At 45.2% G+C, this 22,256-nt stretch overlaps 1 protein-coding gene across 11 annotated transcripts in view; it reads right to left on the reverse strand.

Moving 5' to 3' along the window:
• The window catches only part of CHRDL1 (chordin like 1), a 121,913-nt gene that overhangs the window by 14,756 nt on the left and 84,901 nt on the right, over nucleotides 1-22,256 (reverse strand). For 6 of the 11 annotated variants that reach the window (XM_054508968.2, XM_045881574.3, XM_045881594.3 and 3 more), the window contains 4 exons: nucleotides 17,850-17,917; nucleotides 9,932-10,100; nucleotides 6,243-6,452; nucleotides 1,204-1,371 (listed from right to left, as the gene is read on the reverse strand). In XM_054508968.2, coding sequence (XP_054364943.1) covers nucleotides 1,204-1,371; nucleotides 6,243-6,452; nucleotides 9,932-10,100; nucleotides 17,850-17,917 — 615 coding nt within the window. The remainder of the gene's footprint in view (nucleotides 1-1,203; nucleotides 1,372-6,242; nucleotides 6,453-9,931; nucleotides 10,101-17,849; nucleotides 17,918-22,256) is intronic. The other 5 variants (XM_045881603.3, XM_045881613.3, XM_045881622.3 and 2 more) reach the window with 3 other exon arrangements.

Raw genomic sequence — 22,256 nt, forward strand, 5'->3', positions numbered from 1 at the left:
CTTAGTCCTAGATGACCAGTTCCAGAGGAGCTAGGGAGTTAGAGACGGAAAACCAACATTCCTAGGTATAGTGCAAAAATAAACACGGATGAGAAATATGTGTGTTTTGGCATATTTTTTCAGGGGTGGGGAGGAACTCATTTTTTCAGGCAAAGAAAGTCGGGAAAAGGGAGAGGAAGGAGCCCCACTAACACTCGAGCAGTTGTTTCTCAAAGGACAGTCCAAGTGCCACCCAAATTAGAATCACTGGCTGTTTGGGACACACGGAGGTGCTCGCTAAGGCCTACTGACTTCACATCTCTTGGACGGGCCCAGGTAGCTGCGTTGTAAACCAGCTCCTTGTACAATACCAAAGCAGAATAAAGTCTGAGCACTCTTGAGCCTTAGGCAGGCGACAGGAGAAAAAGGACGTGCATTATTTCCCAAGTGAAATCTTACCTCTTTACTTGGATTCCTAGAAAAGTTGACCAGACTAGATCAACACTAGCCTTGTATCTAGATGCAGGATGGCTTGAAGAGCTATGGACCCACAAAGAACACAATGTAGCTTGCTATGGCAGTCAGTGTGAGTAATCACAAAAGGAATTGGATGGACATAATGACTGGGAGTGTCCCTTTGGTGAGACTCTAAATCTTCTTGAGGGCAGGGATGAGGTTTTCAATGTATCTTACCCCAGAGTACATAGCATGATTTGAGAGACGTAACTTCACACCACATGCATGGATTTTCATGTTGGTTCAGCTTCGTGTTGGAAAGAATGGTAGGCTATAATCTGGTTGGTCATGACCTTAGCTGCACATTAGACTCACCTGTAGAGACTTCAAAACCAACACTTATGCCAAGGCCCCATTCCTGGCCGATCCATCGACATCTCTGAGGGTAGGGCCCAGGCATTTGGTATTTACAAAAACCTCTCCCAGAAGATTCTGATGTGCAGCCAGAGTGGAGAAGCACTCCTCCAGCCTTTGTTGGTGTGAGAAAGACAACAAACCCCAAGGGCCAATGCTTAGCTTTTTGGACAGGTCATGGTTGAAGTTAAAGGTCATAATCACAGATGTGTTAGTCATGTTTCTGAGCAATCAGGAGAACTGAGCCAAACAGAGGAATAGGTTGAAGCAACATTAAGGTGAGTCTCCCCCTCCTTCCCTGTTCCCCCACCCCTTACAAAAAAAAATAACAAGGATTAATATTGTCTTGCTCACCCTTCCGGATGGTCCAAACGTGGACCTCTACCTGAGGTGGTCTCTCTGTCTCCAGGGCTATTTTTCTGGTGGTCTCCCCATCCTCCATGAACACAGACTCATACACGGGCATTGTTTCTTCTCCACAAAAGTAGCCCTTGCTGTCAAAGTTTTGGCCTGGAAGTTCTTCTGGAATCAGGAAGCAAGCAGAGGTTTGTAACGGCTTTCTAAAACCAGAAGCAAACTTCTAGGCATTCAGGCATCTCGCTGTTCATAACACCTCACACTCATCCAACATGGACAGTCAACAAGGACATTCTCACGAAGATAGAAGTCCCACCCAATATTTCCTTGGCTCAGTTTAGGCTGCCCTGTAACAGCCACCAAATCACAAAGGGACACATGACCTTTCATTGAAGTCCACATGGCGAAAGAATCCACAGCTCCGCAGAGCCCTGACCCATCAAGCAAACCGGATCCACCCACCGCCACAGAGGAGGGGACCTTCATGAGGAAGAAGAATGTGGCCATTTTCCATGCTGGGTCCCGATCATGGTCTGTTTAGCTCGGTGTTACCAATAGAGACCCAGGAAATGGGCTGACAGAGCGCCTTGGTTAACTTCCCTGACATCACTTAGGTATACTTAGAAAACATTTATGACACTCACTTATGTGCATATACTTGCCCAAAGGATCTATCCAATTTGGCGTGACATTTCTGAATGCTCTTTGATTTGTTTGTAAGGGGAACGATAATACCGGATCAACACCAGTGCCAAAACCTAGATGTCAGATTAGTCATATGTACGCTATGCCAAATGAACAGTTGGGAGACACACACACACACACACACACACAAAAACTGGTCAAATCCCTCAACTATGGATCATTTAAAGTATAATCTAAACTGTTGGATTTCAGCTTCCAGGCATAAAGATACCAGCCCCCTCATACTTCCCATTCCACTCTGCCCTCCTCTTTCCTCAGCCCCCAACCAAAAAACCCCCCAAAAACAAACAAAAATGAAAACAAAAACACACACAAAAAAACACACACACACACACACAAAAAGAGTTTTTCTCCCATGTGGTTATCCATGAGTTAAGTTTCCTTGCTGGCTTTGTGATCTGCACCCTCTTCAGCTGTGTCTTTAAAGTGTACACTCAAATCAGGAACAACAAAGAGAAGCCATGGACACCCCAAAACTTGGAGTATGTGCAAGAAGTCATCTGTAAGATTATCTGATGAAACCACTGAGTGCCGGGTGTGTTGGATCTGTGACTCCAGTTAGGGACTCATTGTTAGCCAATTGGATGCATGTGGACCACAGGGTGGAATCAAATTGCTATTGCACATCTCTTGCTGACCTGATTAGCTTTCCCACCCCCACCACCATTTTGGCAGTGTAAGGACAAAACCAGTCTTCTCTTGATGATTCCAGGTTGGACTTCTCAGTTTGCAGGTCCCCTTGGAATCAAGCTTCCTTTCTCCTTTTGTCTTTTGTACTTATTTAATTACTTGGTGGGCCAGGCTTTTTTGGTGATATGTTAGTAATTAAGGGATGTGTGCTAGCATTTTTCAAGTGGGAGAAGTGGGTCTCTGGGTATAGAGGGACCTCTATGTCTTTATCACCTTTAGAATGAGAGCTGAGTCAGTTGTTAAACTTTTTGCACTGGGGGTGCCTGGGTGGCTCAGTCGGTTAAGCATCCAACTGATTTTGGCTCACATCATGATCATGGGATGGGGTCCTGCATTGGGCCCTGCAGTCAGCTCGGAGTCTGCTTGTTCCTCTCCCTCTGCTCCTCCCCCTGGTCATGCTGTCTCTCTCTCTCTCAAATAAGTAAAACCTTAAAAAAATTTTTTTGCACCAACTTAATACTGGCTACAGCTATAAATGCTACGTGATCTCCATGTTGGCACTGTAAATACCTGTGATGTGCTAAAAGTTCTCCCAGTGTCCTGAAGAGTCGCCTCGCACCTCCCCCCACCAAGAGCTTAATTTACTCAGCAGCACCCCCCCACACACACCAAGAGCTTAATTTACTCAGCAGGAGGGCTCTACAAACAACAAAATCCATCAGTGACTCAACCCTGGTTGGCGTCTGAAAATATTAAGAATAAACAAAGTATGCCTTTCAAGCTACCCGGTGGGTGACATCCTCCTCATTCCACACCCTCCACCTCAAGGTGCTTTCTGATCTTCTGATCGTTCCAGGTTCACCTTGTTTCATTTCCTTTCAAGGAAGCCTGCTATGCTTCAAGTTATTTCTGGCCATTTCCGCTTCCCTTGAGAATGCTTGTATCCCAAGCTCTCCAGAACTAAGAAATTGAGAAAGCATTTCCTTATGGAGGTGGAGATGACTAGTGATGTATTATCCCTGCCCAGATAACTTTTAAGTCTCAACAGGGTCGTTTTCTGCTGTCAACCAAAAGGAGTGTGTAATTATGGGAATTCCAGATATTGGGGAGGTGTGGTGAGGGTGGGAGAGGAGTTGGGGAGCCTTCAGGCAGTGGAAGTCATACACAACCCTGTAGGTGGCCACTGGTGCACAAAGCCAGGCCAGCCTCTACCGGAACAAGGGCAAGAGAGAGAAAGAAACCTCCCATCCTTTATTTTGGCCCTCACTTGTGACTGGGGAAGCCTGCAATCATTTGTTAGAATGAAACTTTTGGCTGGATCATCAGTGAGTTCTATTTCCCTTCCCTTCTCAACACAAATCTTCTTCCCTCTTCATTCTTTGTCCCTTTTTCTCTGTCGTGTATTGTTTTCTAAGAGGCTGAGGATGTCATGATCTTCCCCTTTCTTGCTCCTTCTATCACTCAGGACTCTACTCAAATATCGCTTCTTCAGAGAAGCCTCCCCTGGCCACTCTTTTGAAAGTGCCCACCCTCCCCTTCTTCACTGTCCCCTGATCCTGCTTGGTCTTTCTTCACAGTACCCATCACAACCTAAAATCACCTTGTTGTTTGTGTTCATTGTCTTTCTTCTCCCGCTAGGATGTAAGGATGATGCTGACAAGTGGCCTTAGTTAACTGGCTTGTTCATTCCTCTGTGCCTAGAACAGTGTCTTGCAGACAGTAGGCACGTAATACGTATTTCTGGATCAAATGCATGAGTGAGGACATGTTCTCTGATGCACTGAGGTTTCTGAGGAGCTGGAACAGGTGCCCTGGTGTCTGTGGATGGTGACTCTTGGCAGGCGACCTGACTATCAGGCGTCAATTTGCAGACACCCCTGTCTGCCTCGCTGAGAGACAGGTACACAGAATGGGACAGAGACTGTCTCCTGCCATGTTGCTCCATAAGTTCTGTATCTATCTCCACACCCCCGAGCAGGGTGGCAAAGCCGCTCTTCTAGAGAGACAGGTTTGGTCCATCAGACTCTGACATATTGCCAGTTGGGATTCTGGAGGGCAGTTCTTTAAACAATAACTTCTTCTAATTACAAAAGTAATACGTGTTGTCAGAAACTTGAAAAATGCAGACAAACCAAAAGAAGAAAATGAGAACTACCTATGGTTCAATCATCCAAAGATAGCCATCATTAACAGTCTGCCATATGCCCTTCCAGCCTTTTGTTTTGGCCTAAGTGTATTATAAACACTTTCTTTTTTAACACAAGTGGAATCATATTGTTTTGTAGCGTGCTCTTTGTACTTAACCGATCTGTCACAAACATCTTTCCATGCCATTAAATCTTGGTCTACGATGATTTTTGCTGGCCGTATAATATGGCATGGTATGGCTATACCGTCATTTATTTAACCATCCTTGTTCTGGGTTCAGTTGATGGGTTCACTTCTTATTTGAATCACCTGCATCACTAAAGGCCTAAGCATACAATGAAATGGGATTTGGTCTGAAGGGCTGAGATCAAAACTGGAATATTACATAGTGGGGATGCTCAAAAAAATATATGTTGGCTAAGTTTGTGGTTGCCTGCTGATCATGAGGAATTGCCTCAGCTGAAGGAATACATGATTTAGCTCTCTGCCTACTTTGAAAATTTTTTGGCTTTTCGTATGTGTTTACAAAACTGCACGTAGGCATAAGAAAGGATAGATAAATTCATGCGCAAGGAACAGACTCATTCATTCACTCCTAGAATGTTGGAGCTGGAAAGGCCCTAAGAAAGCATCCACTCTAATCCTCTCGTTTTTCAGAGAAGGAAACTGAAGCTCAGAGAGGTGCAGTGACGTTTTCTAGGTCACACAGGAAACCAGTGGCAGAGCCAGGATTAGATTCCTTGATTACCAGTCCCTAATGCTGTCAACCTCAACACTACAGACTATATTTTTATCTACATCATAGGCGTTAAAGCCACTATTTAATTAATTTGTTTTTTTCTTATCAGTTCAATATTTTCTACTGGCCTAGAAAACACAATGGGCTGTAAGTGACCTGAATTTCAAACCTTGGGTTTCTTATCGATTTGCGTGACTCAGGGCCAGTCACCCAATACGCTTCAGTTTTATCTTTAATAGAGCAATAAGATCATTATAAAATTGTAGCTTTGGACGGGAGCTTGGAGATTAATTGTTCCAAGCTGTCCATTGTACAGATGAGGTTGATGAAGGCCAGGGAAGATTTGTCACATTTCCAAGGTCACACAGCAACCTTCGCTCAGGCCCAGAACCCATGATCCTTCCACCCTACCTCACCTGTCTCCTGTCCTGTCTCAAAAGGGTCATGGATGTGACTGTGTTTGATGAGTTAAACGGTGACATCAATGATGGGTGCTACTGTTCTTCTGTATAATCCTCATAATCCGATTTCTCTGTAATTTAGAAAAGCCAGGCTGAAGTCTGGCACTTAGGGCTACGTGAGACCAAAGGTGTGGTAGACACGGGCACACCCCCAGTCTATTTCTGAGTAGTAAGTTTCTTCCAAGGAATCATCTTATCAGCCCTTCAAGAGAGGGGAGAATGAAGTTCATTGTTAGAACTGGTATCATTACAATACTGTGACAGGTTGATTAGGTTGTTGATGCTCAAAGAACAATGAGAAGGACTCTGTGGGGATCTCAGTCAACCAAAGGCAGGGCTTCCAACCAACGCACCTTTTGCCTTTTTACCTGGACACACCTTGCAGCACTTTCCATCTATTTTTTGCGGATACTTGCAGGGGTATCGACTGGGGCAGTGGATTTTCTTACACTCTTGCTTGGTGATGTTACAAGTGCACAGCACACACTCCACAACGCCAAACGCCCGGAGGTTCGGGTGCCAGGACTCGCCATGGGAGTAGGTCTTTCCATTGGAAACACACACTGGAAGAGAACACAGGACTGGAAATTAAAGGCTAGGGAGCTGAAATGGGCCCCTGTGCTCAGAACCCAAGCCCTGAACCCCTTAAGACATCAAGCATCCTTTGTCCTTTTTGTGGCTGTTGGATGTACGTTGACAGAGCAGCCTATGTAACCAAAAACAAAAACCAACCCCCCAAAACCAAAAAACCAGCTCAGTTCCTGTTCTACCATTAGCAACTACTCAGGGCCTTTAGCAGTGACCTCTGGATGCACACAAGTGCCCAGGCCATCGTGAGCCATCAAGAAATAGCTCTGAAAGTGGAGGAACGTATCAATGGATGAAAGCAGAGTTCCATCTGCCCTGGGTACCTGATAAGGAACCGCTAGTAGAATTTAGTGTTAATACCTGCAGTTTCACAAAAGAGCTGTATGGCTCCTTGGCATGAAAATTTCCCAGAGACACTGGCTGCCCAGGGAGGCTAGATGCAGAAACTATTGCTCTTCCCAAAGGGCCAGTATTTCCAGATCCTGAAAGCAAATCCTTTGAGAATGTCACATGCTACGAGAGTCTGATCCACCAACACAGATGGGTATGGAATTAATGGTGCTGGCCTCCCATCTGGCATGGGAAGGAAAGCGCTAATATGAGATCAAGAGGGAAAGGATCATGAAGGAAAGAGCCTTCCGTGCCTCTAATCTTCAGGCAATGTCCTCTGGCCCCCACCTCACAGTGGCTGTAGAGATTCCACAGCAGTGAATTACTGCCTGTCCTATAGATGGTCTTTGGTGGTCTCACATTTGTTGGGCCAGAAGTGAAGTCATAGGCTCCATGTTTTCTAAGGTGCCTTGCAAAGAGCAAGCATCTAAAGAACTGCAGGCCAAGGGGCCTATGAAGGGAAGGGGCCACAGGAACATCCTCTAATGTAAACCAACCAAAACATATCCAGCTCCCACTGTAAGACATGGAGCTAGGCTCCAGGATAAGAACTCCACTGGGTTGCAAACGGGGAGGGCAGAGAATAAGTTCTCTCCCTTTTTGAAAGTGCTGAGACATTCTGGAGATTTTAAGCCATGACTGGGACTGGGTGTGTTTCTCATTATTCCCATCACCTCATCATACCCAGGGAGACCTGTCGGCATCCCGATCAACAATATCTCTAGGGTGGGTTGTATCACTTGAGGCGGGGCTAGGCTGGGAGAAAGAGCCCCACTTGGGGCGTTTCTAGGAACTGACTGATTTGGCCGCAAGACAACGGCCTCAGAAGGATGAATCATTGGGCTATTTCTTTCTCATCAAGTCCACTGGGTCACATTTGGAAATATGGATGATGTTGGCTGCTTTTTCCTGTCCTTTGCAAGTACTGCTAGAGTTCTAGGCGCTCTAGCAGGTCAATCCATGCAAAGATTTCCAAGAACCTGAGAACCTAAATGAGAGAATTTCCCAAACTGACAGGGAGATAGAACAGGGACTTGACATGTGGACTGTGAGGTTCAGGGCTGTGGATGGAATCACGTGACAAGACAGGCCAGATGTGTTGTTCTCTCTCCTGCCCCCACCCTGCCTCTCTCTTCCCTTCTAGACAATGTGATCAAGTGGGTACATAGTCTGCTTCAAGCAAATTTAGGCTGGAGTCAAGTTCAAAATGGCGGAGTCCTATCACTTCTCCCCTTTGACTCAAGCAGGGGACCAAGTGGATGCATCTCAGAGGGGCATGTCTGTTAGCAGGAAAGCTAAGGAGAAGGACAGATAGGACCCCCAGTGTTATATAGCCGGGTTCCCTCTCCCCTAAACATTTGGACTAAGAGAACAACCTAGACTGGGTGAGAGCCTGCACTCTGAGATGCAGGAGTGAGAGGTCAATGCTCTAGAGGGAAATGCAACCTTCTCCCCACCAACAGACTCTCGAGATGATTCTGTATCATCCAGGTGGGGCACTGAGAGATGAGGGTGGGGGCAAGTGATTCTCCAGTGAACTATAATAGGTCAGGAAAGAACCACTGCATCCAAATCAATGGGAGCAATGAAAAAATGTAAACCAGCTGGGCCCTTTGTATGACAGAAAATCAAGGGATGAGCCTCTGCCCTGAAATGAAGAGGCCTGTGGAAATTATGGGATTTAGGATTTTCAAAGTCCATTACCCCACAGGTTTTTTTAAGGCTTTGAAATACTTTCAGAGCAAATGGAATCTATTGGAGACAATTTAGGATTGAAAATCAAACTGCATTTTTACCTCCTATACCTCCGCATTTCATAAATTCTTATCAGAATGCCTTGGAATTTAAAAATAATACATTTCAAATCAAACCCAGATCGATAGTAAATATTTCTAATTCTTCTAATATATCACTATTTTTTATTAACAGTTTTATTTTGTATGTTCTTCTTTTAAACCTGTTAGTTTCAAAAGCGATTCAATGCTTTTTATCTGTAATCTGAAATTTACATCTAACTCGTAACAGATGTGATCAACTAGCTTTGGTTTGACCAGCTTTGTTGAGATTTATCGTAGGAGTTCTTTGTAACGGATTGTTTTTCACCCGTGTTATTCAATCATTTGGTTTAATAATTTATTACTTTTAACCCGTTCAGGGACCTGGCTTTGATTTGTTTCTCCTTTAAAGGAAACAAAACATGTTTGTGGTTTCATAAAAGGGAACCAGCTGAGCTCTTGCTCTGAAGAGCTGGTTGACAGGATGCCTAAAAAAGTAAGAAGCAGTCAATTGTTTGATTGAATTTCTCCTCCCCCTGCCACCCCCGCTACTGGGGTGAGGGTGGAGGCCGGGGAGCTCTGCGCAGGAAGGTCTGGGGCCACGGACGTGTGTGGGTGCCTGCCTGCAGCAGCTGGTCTGCCGAGTGGGCTGCATGTCCCTGTTAACCTGATCAGTCCTCCTGGTGCGCCGCCAGGAGGTTTCTGGATTTCTTACTGGATTACTCATTTCTAATGACAATCGCCTCATGTGAATTAGAATCTCTGAGTGTGGGGCCCGGAATACGTATCTTTAGGAAGGGGCCGGGGGAGAATCCCGGGTGCCCTGAGGTATGAGAATTGCTATTTCTAAGGTGTGGGGTTAAGAGTTTCAAAAGCGTCTGGTGCTGAGTACCTGTGAATATCGGGTGCCCAACCGGAAAACAAACCACCTCTCTTTCCGTTAACGATCCAAGGAGCTTTCCCCAATGACCTGCGACCCCCTAGGGCAACTGCGGAAAAACGCTGGGGGCTGCATCAGGTTCACTGCTTTCTTGCCTTTTGTCCTCAATAAAGACAGATACACCTGAAGTAGAAACTAAGCTCTTTGGGAGACCATTTAGGGAAGTCCTGACGGTCTCTTGGAGTCGCTTGTCCACACTCGCTTGGAGGCTTGATGGTAAGTGTTGCTCGTGTGACGGTCTGATATGCACAGGACACAGGGCCCTTTCCAGGTCCAGCCCTCCAAAGACGGGGGTGGGGACAGCGGAAGTCCTGCTGCGGAAGTGGTACCAAGGGAGCGTGTCCCTTACCTTGTCCGTGCTTGTGTTTGTTGTTGATGACAATCTGCACGATGGTGCCCGATGCTTGCTGGGAATCCATAAGAGCTCCTCGGTGGCTTCTGGCCCCAGGAAAGCGGGGCAGACCTCCAGCCTGTCGGCTTGGTGGAGGGTCGTAGTGAGAGCGGTGGTAGGAATGTCTCTGTAAAACAAGGAAAAACTCAGTCCCCCAAAGCCACCAGAGAGAAGGCAGGAAGGGAATGACACACACATCGAAGCCGTTTGATGACTTCTAGCGATGATCTGAGCTCTCTGATCTTGAATTAACTACGTGTCCACCCACACCGGTAGCCACAGAGGGATATGAAGTGAGAACAGCCTTGACAGCACGCTGAGATTTCTCTCTCTCCTTGCAGAAGACTGGGCAAGCTTCACAGACAAACCTCGGAGGGAGCAAACAGCCAAAAAAAAAGGGGGGAAATAAAGTGTCCTTCCTGCCCCCAAGAATCTTACGTGTAAGAGTTAAGGTACTAGCCTGCAAGGCAAGGCAGAGTGGGACAGAGACCACAGGGGAAGTAGAAATTGCTATGCGAAGTAGGAAGAGAAAGAGAACTGGCTGGGAGGGTTTGTGACCTGGGCCATGAAGGGTGGACAGGCAGAGTTGATGGGGAATATTCCAGGCAGCCATTTCCAAGTTGAGAAGGTGTAGCAGAGAAAATAGAATCCATAAAAGGGAACATTTGAAGGATAACATTCCAAAAGCGGGTTGCAGCCAGATCATGGAGCACTTGAAATGACAGGCTAATAAGGGGTGAGGACTTGGGGCGCCTGGGTGGCTCAGTCGTTAAGCGTCTGCCTTCGGCTCAGGTCATGATCTCGGGGTCCTGGGATCGAGCCCCACATCGGGCTCCCTGCTCGGCGGGAAGCCTGCTTCTCCCTCTCCCACTCCCCCTGCTTGTGTTCCCTCTCTCGCTGTGTCTCTCTCTGTCAAATAAATAAAATATTTAAAAAAAAATAAGGGGTGAGGACTTTATTCAGTAGGCTACAGAGGTAAGGGTGTGGGAGCCTTTGAAGGATTTTTTTTTAAAGCAGGGAAAGAGTCAGAACTGTGTTTCTAAGCATTGATCCTTGATTATGTATAGGGTGAACTGGATAGGAGGAAGAGATGGGACCCAAGGATAGTCCCGATAAGATGCACTGAGACTCAGGGGCGTCTGGGTAGCCAGTCGTTAAGCATCTGCCTTCGGCTCAGGTCATGGTCCCAGGGTCCTGGGATCGAGCCCCACGTCAGGCTCCCTGCTCAGCGGGAAGCCTGCTTCTCCCTCTCCCACTCCCCCCGCTTGTGTTCCCTCTCTCACTATGTCTCTCTTTGTCAAATAAATAAATAAAATCTTAAAAAAAAAAGAAAACCGGGGCACCTGGGTGGCTCAGTTGTTGGGCATCTGCCTTCAGCTCGGGTCATGATCTCAGGGTCCTGGGATCGAGCCCCGCATCGGGCTCCCTGCTCAGCAGGAAGCCTGCTTCTCCCTCTCCCACTCCCCCTTCTTGTGTTCCCTCTCTCAAATAAATAAACAAAATCTTAAAAAAAAAAAAAAAAAAAGAAGCACTGAGACTCTCAATGCAGCCGATGGCATGAATGAATGAATGAATGAATGAATGTATGCATGCTGTGGTCCCTAATAAAAGCTTAGAGTCTTGTAGTCCAAATGATGGAACCATTGCTCTCGGCACCATTCTGCTACCCACCCCTCTCCCAGGAGCTGGGGAGCATGAAGGCAGAGGAAGATGGAATGAATGAAGACTAGACCCTAAATCGAAAAGCCAAATAAATAACATTGTGTTTTAGGGGCAACTGTTAGGGGTAAAGGAGGGGTGACCCACTAAAAAATCTTTCGCAGGCCATTAGAAAGATCCTTATATTCAGTGTTAGAAATGGCAGGGGACCTTGGAAGGTAGTTATGAGATCCTCTAACCCCACCAGCGCATAAAACATTTATTATAGTTATGTTCCATAGACACACATGTTGCAAATTTAGCTTTGGGAATTATCATTACTCTCTTGGGTCGGGGGAGGCATTGGTGGGAGAAGGGAAGAGAGAACAGAAGCCGGAGGAAGAGAAAGAGAACATAACTCTCTAAATCTAAGAGTCCATGCCAATGCATTGCTTGAAAATCTCACACAAATAAGAATTTGCATCAATTTATTCTCATGTACACAGATGGGATTCTCAGTGCAAATATTTTTCGTTCCCACAATGGCTCATATGTCTTTTTCACTCGCATTCCACAAAGACCATTACAGATTGTTCTGTCCTTTCTGGAGTTTGGCAAAGTTTTGCCAAAGGAACAGAGAGAGGACAGTTTGGCTGGTGGGTGTCCTACCAATGATGCTAAAGGGAGGGAGTTCAACGGGGCTAGAATTTGCGAGAGAAAAGGCCACTGACCCAGGATCAGCAGCAAGTACAAGAAGTTCTGATTCATGAAGGAGAGAACAAAGTGAAAAGCTGTTCTTTGGTACCAGGCACTCAGACCCTGGACATACGGTTAGGGTAGAAAAAAAGATTCAAAACCAAAACCAAAAACAAAGAACAACAACAACAACAAAAAAAAAAACACAAAAAAAACAAAAAACACAAAAAACACAAAAACCTCAAGGATTTTTGATCAGCCCCCCAGAACCTCGCCTTGTTTAAGGCTTTTGTTTTACAGACAGAGAAACTGAGGCCAGAGAGGAGAGGGGTTTTATTTAGGGTGACGGTGAAGATTGAGTTTTTGGAGATGGCAGTTGAGTGAGGATGGATGGAGGGGGAGGAAGATGAACAGGAAGAAGAGGAGGAAAGGAAGGACAGAGCGGGAGAGGGAATGCGTGGTCAAGCTCAGTGGGCTGCAAATATTTGGCTAAAAGCTGCCTGAAGAAAATACAGAGTCTGCCAAGATAGGGGCACCTGGGTGGCTCAGTCGGTTAAGTGTTCAACTCTTGGTTTCGGCTCTGGTCATGAACTCAGGGTCTTGGGATCGAGCCCTGCATTGGGCTCTGCGCTCACTGGAGAGTCTGAGAGTTTCTCCCTCTGCCCCTCCCCACCTCAAATAAATAAATAAATCTTAAAAAAAAAAAAGTTTGCTAAGATAGCAAAGTCCAGGGGCTCCTGGGTGGCTCAGTCCATTAAGCGTCTGCCTTCAGCTCAGGTTATGATCCCAGGGTCCTGGGTTCGATTTCCGCATCGGGCTCCCTGCTCAGCGGGGAGCCTGCTTCTCCCTCTCCGCCTGCTGTTCCCCCTCCTTGTGCTCTCTCTCTCTCCCTCTCTTTCTCTCTGTCAAATAAATAAATAAAATATTAAAAACAAAAAAGATAGCAAAGGCCACTACAGTTTTCACAACCGGGGGGTAGGGGTGGTGATGTGTGATTTTGATTGAGGGTAATGGCTCTTTTAGAGTTGTTCCCCTAAACAAAGGAACGAAAGAGGCTTACCAGAGACCATTCTAACCTTGTACCTTACAGCAAGGGAGAAAAAGACATTAATGCCTTGGAGTGAAACTGGAGCTTATCTTCAAACCCAGCTGTGAACAGCCTGCTTGAAAGAGCAGGTCAAGACTAGTCAGGTAGAAATGGCCATGTAGCTATGCTTTGTTTTATTCTGCTCAATATTTTGGCATTATTTGATTTCCTGACTTGAAGTGCTGATAATTCTCTCAGGCTTTTTTTTTTTTTTTTTTTAAGATCGATCTATCTATCTATCTATCTATCTATCTATCTATCTATCTATCTATCTGTCTATCTATCTATCTAAGTAATCTCTACACCCAACATGGGGCTCAAACTCACGACCCAGAGATCAAGAGTCACGAGCTCCTCCAACTGAACCAGCCAGGTGCCCCTATCTCAGGCTTTTGAGGTGCTTCTCACACACTTCTTTTCTGGTGGTTGGAAAACCCCCATTATTGTAGAAAGTTCCCCAGGAATTTCTTCCTTACTTGTCCTAAGGTCTAAGATGGAAGGGTTTTATTGGCAGAGACAGGAAAACAGGACAGTTCAGGAAAAGCCTTCGAAGTGCCTTCATGGCTGTGAATCTAAAGTTATCACAAAATAAAAAGTTAATTTACAAAATGTCTTCAAAGGGGCACCCGGGTGGCTCAGTCGGTTAAGCGCCTGCCTTCAGCTCAGGTCATGATCCCAGGGTCCTGGGATGGAGCCCCGCATCGGGCTCCCTGCTCAGCGGGGAAACTGTTTCTCCCTCTGCTGCTCCCCCTGCCTGTACTCTCTCTCTCTCCTGTTAAATAAATAAATAAAATCTTTTAAAAAATGAAAAAATAAAAATAAAAAATGTTTTCAGAATGTGTTGTAATTCACACAGCCATGAGCGTATTACAGCTTCATCACTGGCCCCCTGGGACCATCCCTGTCTGGGAGACACTTGGGCCAGTTTCCTTCCCAAACCATCGTTCTGACAATGTGTGTGAGACATGGATTTCTATCTGTTTCCTATTGTTTCTATCCCTAAAGTTTTCACTTTTCTAATGGTAAATCTCTGAGTAATCTTTTGGGGGTAAAATCAGAGTTTGGCTGTCATCCAAAACAAAATTCTGCTTGTTTTCATGTTTTGGCTTTCCACCCTGTGTCTACTTCTCCCTCCCTATAACATACACACACACACACACACACACACACACCCATGGTACTAGGACCATTGCATGTGAAATTATGATCTAGAAACCATTTCAGGTTTTTACAAAGGAGCCATAATTGAGCCACTGGTTGTCCTTCCTGCACACTTCATAAAACTTGGTAAAGGGACTTGGCAAAATCAAGCAATCACCTGTGTTCCTATCGAACGGAGGTTTTCGAGGGTTCCCTGTAAATACGAACCTCTATTAAAGTGACAGTCTACCGGATTGGCAATGTGTTGTTAGGGCTGCCATTTTTGATCCCATACAGAAAGCTGGGCCTGCAAAAGATATTCAGAAGGGCTTCTCCTACCTTCTCATTTTTGGCTGGTCAAGAGCCAGCAACGAGTTTGAAACAGCTCTCTCTGATTTGGGACAAATGCCTGTACATTAACATTCATGAAAAGCCCCTCACACACGTTTCGTCCCACCTGCAATACCCATTCCTTCAACTCGTATTCCTTGGGTGCCAACTCTGTGCCAGGTACATATTTTTCTCTTACTACAGTTGCTATTTATCATTCAAATCACATCCCACAATATCTACCCCTTTTGGAACAAAGGAAAATATTTATTTATAATAAAGTGGAACCATCTGGACATTTTGGTCTACTGGGCCCATATCTTTGTTTCTTTCTTTTTTTTTTTTTTTTTTAAGATTTTATTTATTTATTTGACAGAGATAGAGAACAAGTAGGCAGAGAGGCAGGCAGAGGGAGAGGGAGAAGCAGGCTCCCCGCTGAGCAGGGAGCCCGATGCAGGGCTCGATCCCAGGACCCTGGGATCATGACCTGAGCCGAAGGCAGCCGCTTAACCAACTGAGCCACCCAGGCGCCCCCCATATCTTTGTTTCTAAAGATAGGTCTTGAACTCCTCTGAAAATCAATAGCTACTTCAAGGCCCTGCATTCTGTACCTGACCTCTTTTGCTACAGAAAGTACGGGATTAACTTCAGCCCCATTGCCAGCAGTTTCGGAAGAAGGACGAGACTGAAAGACAAGGGTGGGGTTGGAGGCAGCATAAAACGAAGTCAAGAAGAATGGCGGATTAATGGTCTCACCAGCAGGCCTGCTGAGCTGGCCACAAAGCTTAGTGTTGATACCCAACTGAAGGTGTCTGAGACCCAAATTCGGTGAGAAGGGCATGTGGTTGATGGCTGCGAATTTAGTCATTCTCAACGTCCTACCACCATAAAAAATGAGGGCGGACAAAAGGAGGAAATTCACAACACAGAAGATGGAGACTGGCATTATCTGTCGGGATCTGGAAGGAATCTCACTTCCTATAAAGCAGATAGAGCTAGATGGTGAAAATTCTTCTTAATTTTTTTTTTTACTTTTTAATTTAAATTCCAGTGAGTGAACCTACAGTGCAATATGAGTTTCAGGTGTACAAATGTAGTGAATTGACACTTCCTTAAACACCTGGCGCTCATCACAACAGGTGCCCTCCTGAATCCCCATCCCCTACTTCACCCATCCTCGGGGTCCATATGAACCCACAAACTGGGAAGCCCATCCTCTCTTGCAGGAGTGCTGCTTGTTTTGAGATATCCAGAGTATTGTTCTCCACCCCACCCACAATCCTTCCACACGCCTTCAGAAATGGCAGCACCTAGAAAATGACAGGACCGGAGAATAAAGCACACAGACATCACTTCAACTCGCTGCTGAGGATGTGTTGGTGATCTGGGGGCATGCAAGTCAGAAGCAATGCTGGGAGGTTTATATTGGCCATTTTATTATGTCCCCACCAATGCCTTCCTCACACCTTCCCTATCCTTGGTTTTGCCCCATAATTCCCTAGGCTCTGGCCTTCTATACAGTGCTTATTGAGAACTAATTCCACAGGTTTAAAAAAATCATTCAAATGTTATATACTGCAAAATGGATTGATGCTCATTGGAAAACATCCAATGATACAGAACAGAGTAAAAAAATCATGCTCCCCCTTTCCCCCTGCCCACTTCCACCCCTGAGATTACCACTCATAATGTGTTGGTATATGATCTTCCAGATCTTTCCATATGCATTCACATTCATGCGCACACACACCAGTTTTACATAAGGAAATGATAGTAGAAGTTGCATCCTGCACCTTGCTTTGTTTAAATAATGTATCTTGGGGATCTCTCCATTCGAGTACCCTTCAATGTCCTGCATTCTTTTTAACAACAGCACCAGGTCCCACAGATTGGGTGTATTCAACCAAGCCCCTATTGCTTATGTTTGGGTTCCTTCCATTTGTTTTGTTTTTTTTTTTAAAGATTTTATTTATTTATTTGACAGAGAGAGAATGAGAGAGAGAGCACATGAGAGTGGGGAGGGTCAGAGGGAGAAGCAGACTCCCTGCCGAGCAGAGAGCCCGATGCGGGACTTGATCCAGGGACTCCAGGATCATGACCTGAGCCGAAGGCAGTCGCTTAACCAACTGAGCCACCCAGGTGCCCCGGGTTCCTTCCATTTGTTTTGCTCTTAGGAAAATAATGCTGCATTGAATGCCCCATACACTTTTTTTATACAGGGGTCCAATGAATACCCATGTATGTACTGTGGACGCCTTTGTACATCTTGTACATTTTCATAAATCCTTCAGTATGATAGATTCCTTGGACTGGAGCATCTCCTTTTCAGATTTTCAGACGTTTGAGGTATGGTTGTACTTCCACATACGTTTGTGAGAGAGGGATGGCATTTTGTCAGTTACTGTGAAATACACAGGGGCAAGAGATGCTGTTGCTATACCCAGAGAGGCTTTCTGCGAGGTTAGCACTGAGAATGGGAATGAGATAATGCAGGGTGGGGACGGAGTAATGCAGCCTGCTACCTTTTCTCTCTTGCAGCTGTATGACTGAGAGCCTAAGGCTTAGGAAAGGCTTTATGGAGACCTGTCCACAGTACCTCTGCGGAGAGGATGGACGGACCTACCTTACACTCCCACCAAAGGTCCTCACTACCGAGGACAGAGGTAGTGACCTGTCTTCTTTCCAGAAGGCAAAGATTTGGCAAGCCATCCCGAAAGGCTAACAACTTCTGATCTATATGGGGCTACCTAAGGGCTGGGACTGTGATTTCTTTGTGTTCATGTCCTGGCCCTAGTTACCAATTATACAGTGTACTTAAATGGCTAGAGGTTGGTGATAATGCCATTTAATTTTCTGAGTAAAGGGAAAGAGCAATGGTGTTAGAAATGGGCCCTTTTATGGAGTTGCTGCGATAATAGCCATGGAGAGAGGAAAGTCTGGCCTGGTGCTGTGGAGGGTTGAATTATTTGAGCTATTCACACTTACTGCTTCTCTGTTGGCAGGTTGCCGGAAGATATCACCATCAGAATGTTCCCACGACAATTCTCCATCCCCTGTTTATTACAAAATAAAGAAAGAGTCATACATACATAGAAGGGAAAACCATTACCCTTGTGACCTAGCCACGTTTTTGGTTCTATGATCCCAAATTTCTCCGGACTTTTAACTGTTGTTAAGACGGCTATCCTTCCGGGCACCTGGGTGGCTCAGTCGATTGGGTGTCTGACTCTTGATTTTGGCTCAGGTTATGATCTCAGGGTCGTGAAATGGAGCCCCCACACCAGGCTCCACGCTGTGTGTGAAGCCTGCTTAAGATTCTCTCCCCGCCCCTCCCCCCGTCTCTCTCTCTGTCTCTCTCTCCCTCCCGGGGGAAAAAAAAAAAAATTGGCTGTCCCTCATAAAGTGACCCTGCAAGATTTCTTTCTGGGTCTGCCTCATTTTTCAAAAACAACTCTGAAGAAAGTTGACACTTTTTGAAAGAGCCCATCCATTCACACTGTACAAAATTTGGGAAACAAAAGGGAAAATAATAACTTTCCACTGTGATATAGCCATCAGCCTCACTTTTGCTTATTTTATTCCTGTGACAGTTAAGTATTTCACAGGTCATACTTAACTTGTGTTTAAACTACCCTTCAAAAATGAGAGTTTCGAGGATTAGGTCTGTCATAATTTGTTAAATTCACCCTTATGTCTCTGAGAAGTTATGACCTGGTCTGAAAGTTAAGGTAAAACTTGTGGTGGCTGGAATGTTTACATAACTGATACTCAAGATGTACTCCTCTGTTTCTGCCTGAGATTCCTTCTTCTGGGTCTGTGTGTTCTAGTCTCTGAACAGTGAACACCTATCATTGCCTCATTGTCAGAGTACTGCTAGTAGGAGGAAGAGCCTACTTTTAGCCTTCAGAACAACACAGCACAGACAGTGATAATCCTCAGCTGAATAAAGATCACAAACCACAGGACAATTTCCAAGGCTATTACCTTGTGTTATCAATGACCAAGCGAGTTGATGGGAAGAGCTTGGTCTTACTCTTTGTATCAATGAAACCACGTATTTCACAGGATAACAGGAAATACCAAAAAGTATCAGCGTTAAGAATTTTCTATTTGGGGCTCCTGGGTGGCTCAGTCGTTAAGCGTCGGCCTTCGGCTCAGGTCATGATCCCAGGGTCCTGGGATCCAGCCCCACATCAGGCTCTCTGCTCAGCGGGAAGCCTGCTTCTCCCTCTTCCACTCCCCCTGCTTGTTTCTGCTCTCACTATGTCTCTCTCTGTCAAATAAATAAATAAATAAAATCTTAAAAAAAAAAAAATTTTCTATTTGAATTTATCCCTCGAGCTTTCAAAATCTGCTTGGACATAGTAACACGTTACCGGTTCAAGGAGGTGGTAGTTAGTACTATGAAGGAAAATTAGGTAATATCATTGGGTTTTAGGACTTGCAAAAGACCCTGAAATTCCTTTGATAGCAGTATTATCAGGTAGTGATATGTAACGAAGTTATGGTTTTAACCCTTCATGATTTAAAGATCATCTCATGGAAAAAAAAATAATGCATTGTCAAGATGTGCTTGGGAGAGGGGCGCCTGGGTGGCTCAGTCGGTTAAGCATCTGCCTTCGGCTCAGGTCATGATCCCAGAGTCCCCTGATCGAGCCCCACGTCAGGTTCCCCGCTTAGTGGGGAGTCTGCTTCTCCCTCTGTCCCTCCCCTCTCTCGTGTTCTCTCACTCTCTCTCAAATAAATAAATAAAATCTTTAAAAAAAGATGTGCTTGGGAGATATAGACTAGGTGAGTGATCAGTAAGATATAATCATGGAAAGCTTCCTAAAAGAATCAGTCATGTCTTTAGAAGTAGACACTATAGGGCATAAACACACAGTGATGTGGGCAGAGGGGAGCCTGACCGAAGGGAATGGCATTTGCAAAGGAGCAGAGCTTTGGAAACAGCAAGGAACACACTGGAGACAGCCAGCAAGGTGTGGCTGGAGTAGAAAGTTCAGATGTGAAACAAGAGAAATGGGGATGGTGGAGAGAAAGAAAGGAAGGGGGGGGAGTGGGTGAAGAGGGAGGTAAGGAGGGAGGGAGACCGGTTGTTGACGTAAATAAGGGTGGTAAATAATTGCTGTGTAGACTTCAGAAAGAGGCTAAAGAATTCACATTTTATCTTGCAACCAATTTTTATGTAGAGGTTCCTACAGTAAAAGATGGTGATTTGTGGCAGCTTCTCCTGGTGATGGAGTGTCCCCTACCTGGGGAGCACCTGGAATCTGGGAGGCCAAACAAGAGGCTGTTGTAGTAACATGTGACAGGCCCTGAGAATCTTTGAAATCATGGAGAAGGGGCAAATCAGACTACTTCAGATAAAAAGGCAATGATAAGATCCCGATGGGAGATCTGATAACAGAGGAGGATGGCAAAAGAGAATACGGTATAAAAGGAGGCTAAGGTGGGGGTGGTGGTGGGAGGGCACATGGGTGGCTCAGCTGGTTAAACATCTGACTCTTGATTTCAGCTCAGGTCATGATCTCAGGGTCCTGGGATCGAGCCCCGCATTTGTTGGGCTCCATGCTCAGAGGGGAGTCTGCTTGAGGATTCTCTCTCCCTCTCCTTCTGCCCCTCTCCCCTGCTCTCTCTCTCTCTAAAGTAAATAAATAAATCTTTAAAAAAATTTAAAAAGGAAAGGATGCTAGCTTTGCAAATCTGAACAGCTGGGAAATGGCACTGCCCTTGACAGTGAATGAGTAGGGATGAACTTAAATGTACTTGGTCCCTTTTCGCTGGCAGTGGAGGGGCTAAGCTTTGTTGTGAGCTAGATGAAAATAGGGGACCGGAGAGAAGACTGGAAATCAGAAGAGATTCACCAGCAAATGGCAGAACACAATGGAAAAGCTATAGGATGTGTTTTCGAGTAAGTAGCCCAAAGAGAACAAATCACAAAAGAAAAATGATAGAAGAGCTTTCTTCACCAAACACGCCCTTTGCAAACATAGATTTACTGGTTGGTACTAACATGGAAGATTTACTTAGCATGACCCTCTGAGAAGTTCCATGTATTGCATTTAGACCCTAGAGTCTTGAACGGGCTTTTAGACAGTGTCTTGAAATACTTAAGAGTCCAGGCAGAATCCCAAAGCAGGTAGTCCCTGTTAAGTGAGCAGAGAGGTGAGACGGCATGGGAGCAGATGGCTAATGTCCTGCAACCCAAGTTCAGACGAACGTGTCACAACACCTAAGCACTCATAGGCAGGCATGTGTGCCTCAGTTGGAATGATTTCACTTCAATTATAAACTCCTGGAGCCATTACTTCTGTATATATCTTCTCAAGTAAGAATGACTACTCTTTTGGTTGCCTTTGAGCTTCTGACGTCATGGAAATGGCATTTGCTAAGCTGGAATGTTCTGTATGTAAGGAGTTATTCTATATAATTTGAACCATAGTTACACTGGAAGAATCTTCTTCAGCGTTCACATTTTGTTCAGCTGTGACCTGGGCCAAATCTGTCTGGAGAGCTGATTATAGGTCTGTCCATTTACCATCTTTTTTTTTTTTCCCCCTGATTTGCTGGACAAATTATCTTGAAAGGGAGCTTCTTTTTTCAGCCAAGGCCTTATTGAAAAAACAAAAAACAAAAAACAAAAACAAAACAAAAAAACCACTGATTCTAATGGAGACAGACAGATTCTAGTTAATTCCGAGAAGCAACAAGATGTAATTTTAACCAATTTTTAAAACCAAAATGAAAAACAACTCTAGTGTACTGTATGTCAAACAATATTCTTTTAACCTTAAAAGCCACATGTGTTGTTTACTCAAACCTCAATTATATTCTGAGTGGTACCCTATGGAGTTAAATGGCTTGGCTTTCTGGTAATGAGAGAAATGGGGAACAAGCATTTGAAAAATGGTCAAAAGCTAGGCTACAATTCAGACTGTTTATAACTCCCATTGCTTACATTAATCTCTGGTTAGCTTGAGTAAGTCACAGAAGTAAACCCTGTCCTCTCCAAAGGACTAAGTGTACAATGAGATTATTAGATATCCATAAAGATAAGCCTCAGAAAGCAAAACTACGCCAGCATGTGGCCACATCTGAACCACACATAACATCATAAATAGCGTGTCCCATAGGTCCTGATGGATCTGGGACAACCCAGTTTCACGCCTCTTTTTCTGGCAGGCATAATTACTAAGATGGCCCTCTCACTTTCAAAAGTGTCTTGGTTTGGAGGAGAAGATATGCAGTCGCTCTAATCATAAGGCACATGGAAAGGAAATGAATCCCCGAGACTGGCGCGGGGTTGGGGGGAGTGGGGAGTGATCCCTGTGACAAGGGAAAGTGATCTCTGTACTTCCAGAGGAACGTGTCGAAATCAGCAGAACCAGGGCA

This window comes from Mirounga angustirostris, unplaced genomic scaffold (assembly GCF_029215605.1).
Source record: "Mirounga angustirostris isolate CCGP_5_RB_7025 unplaced genomic scaffold, mMirAng1.0.hap1 SCAF_11, whole genome shotgun sequence".
NCBI lineage: Eukaryota > Metazoa > Chordata > Mammalia > Carnivora > Phocidae > Mirounga > Mirounga angustirostris.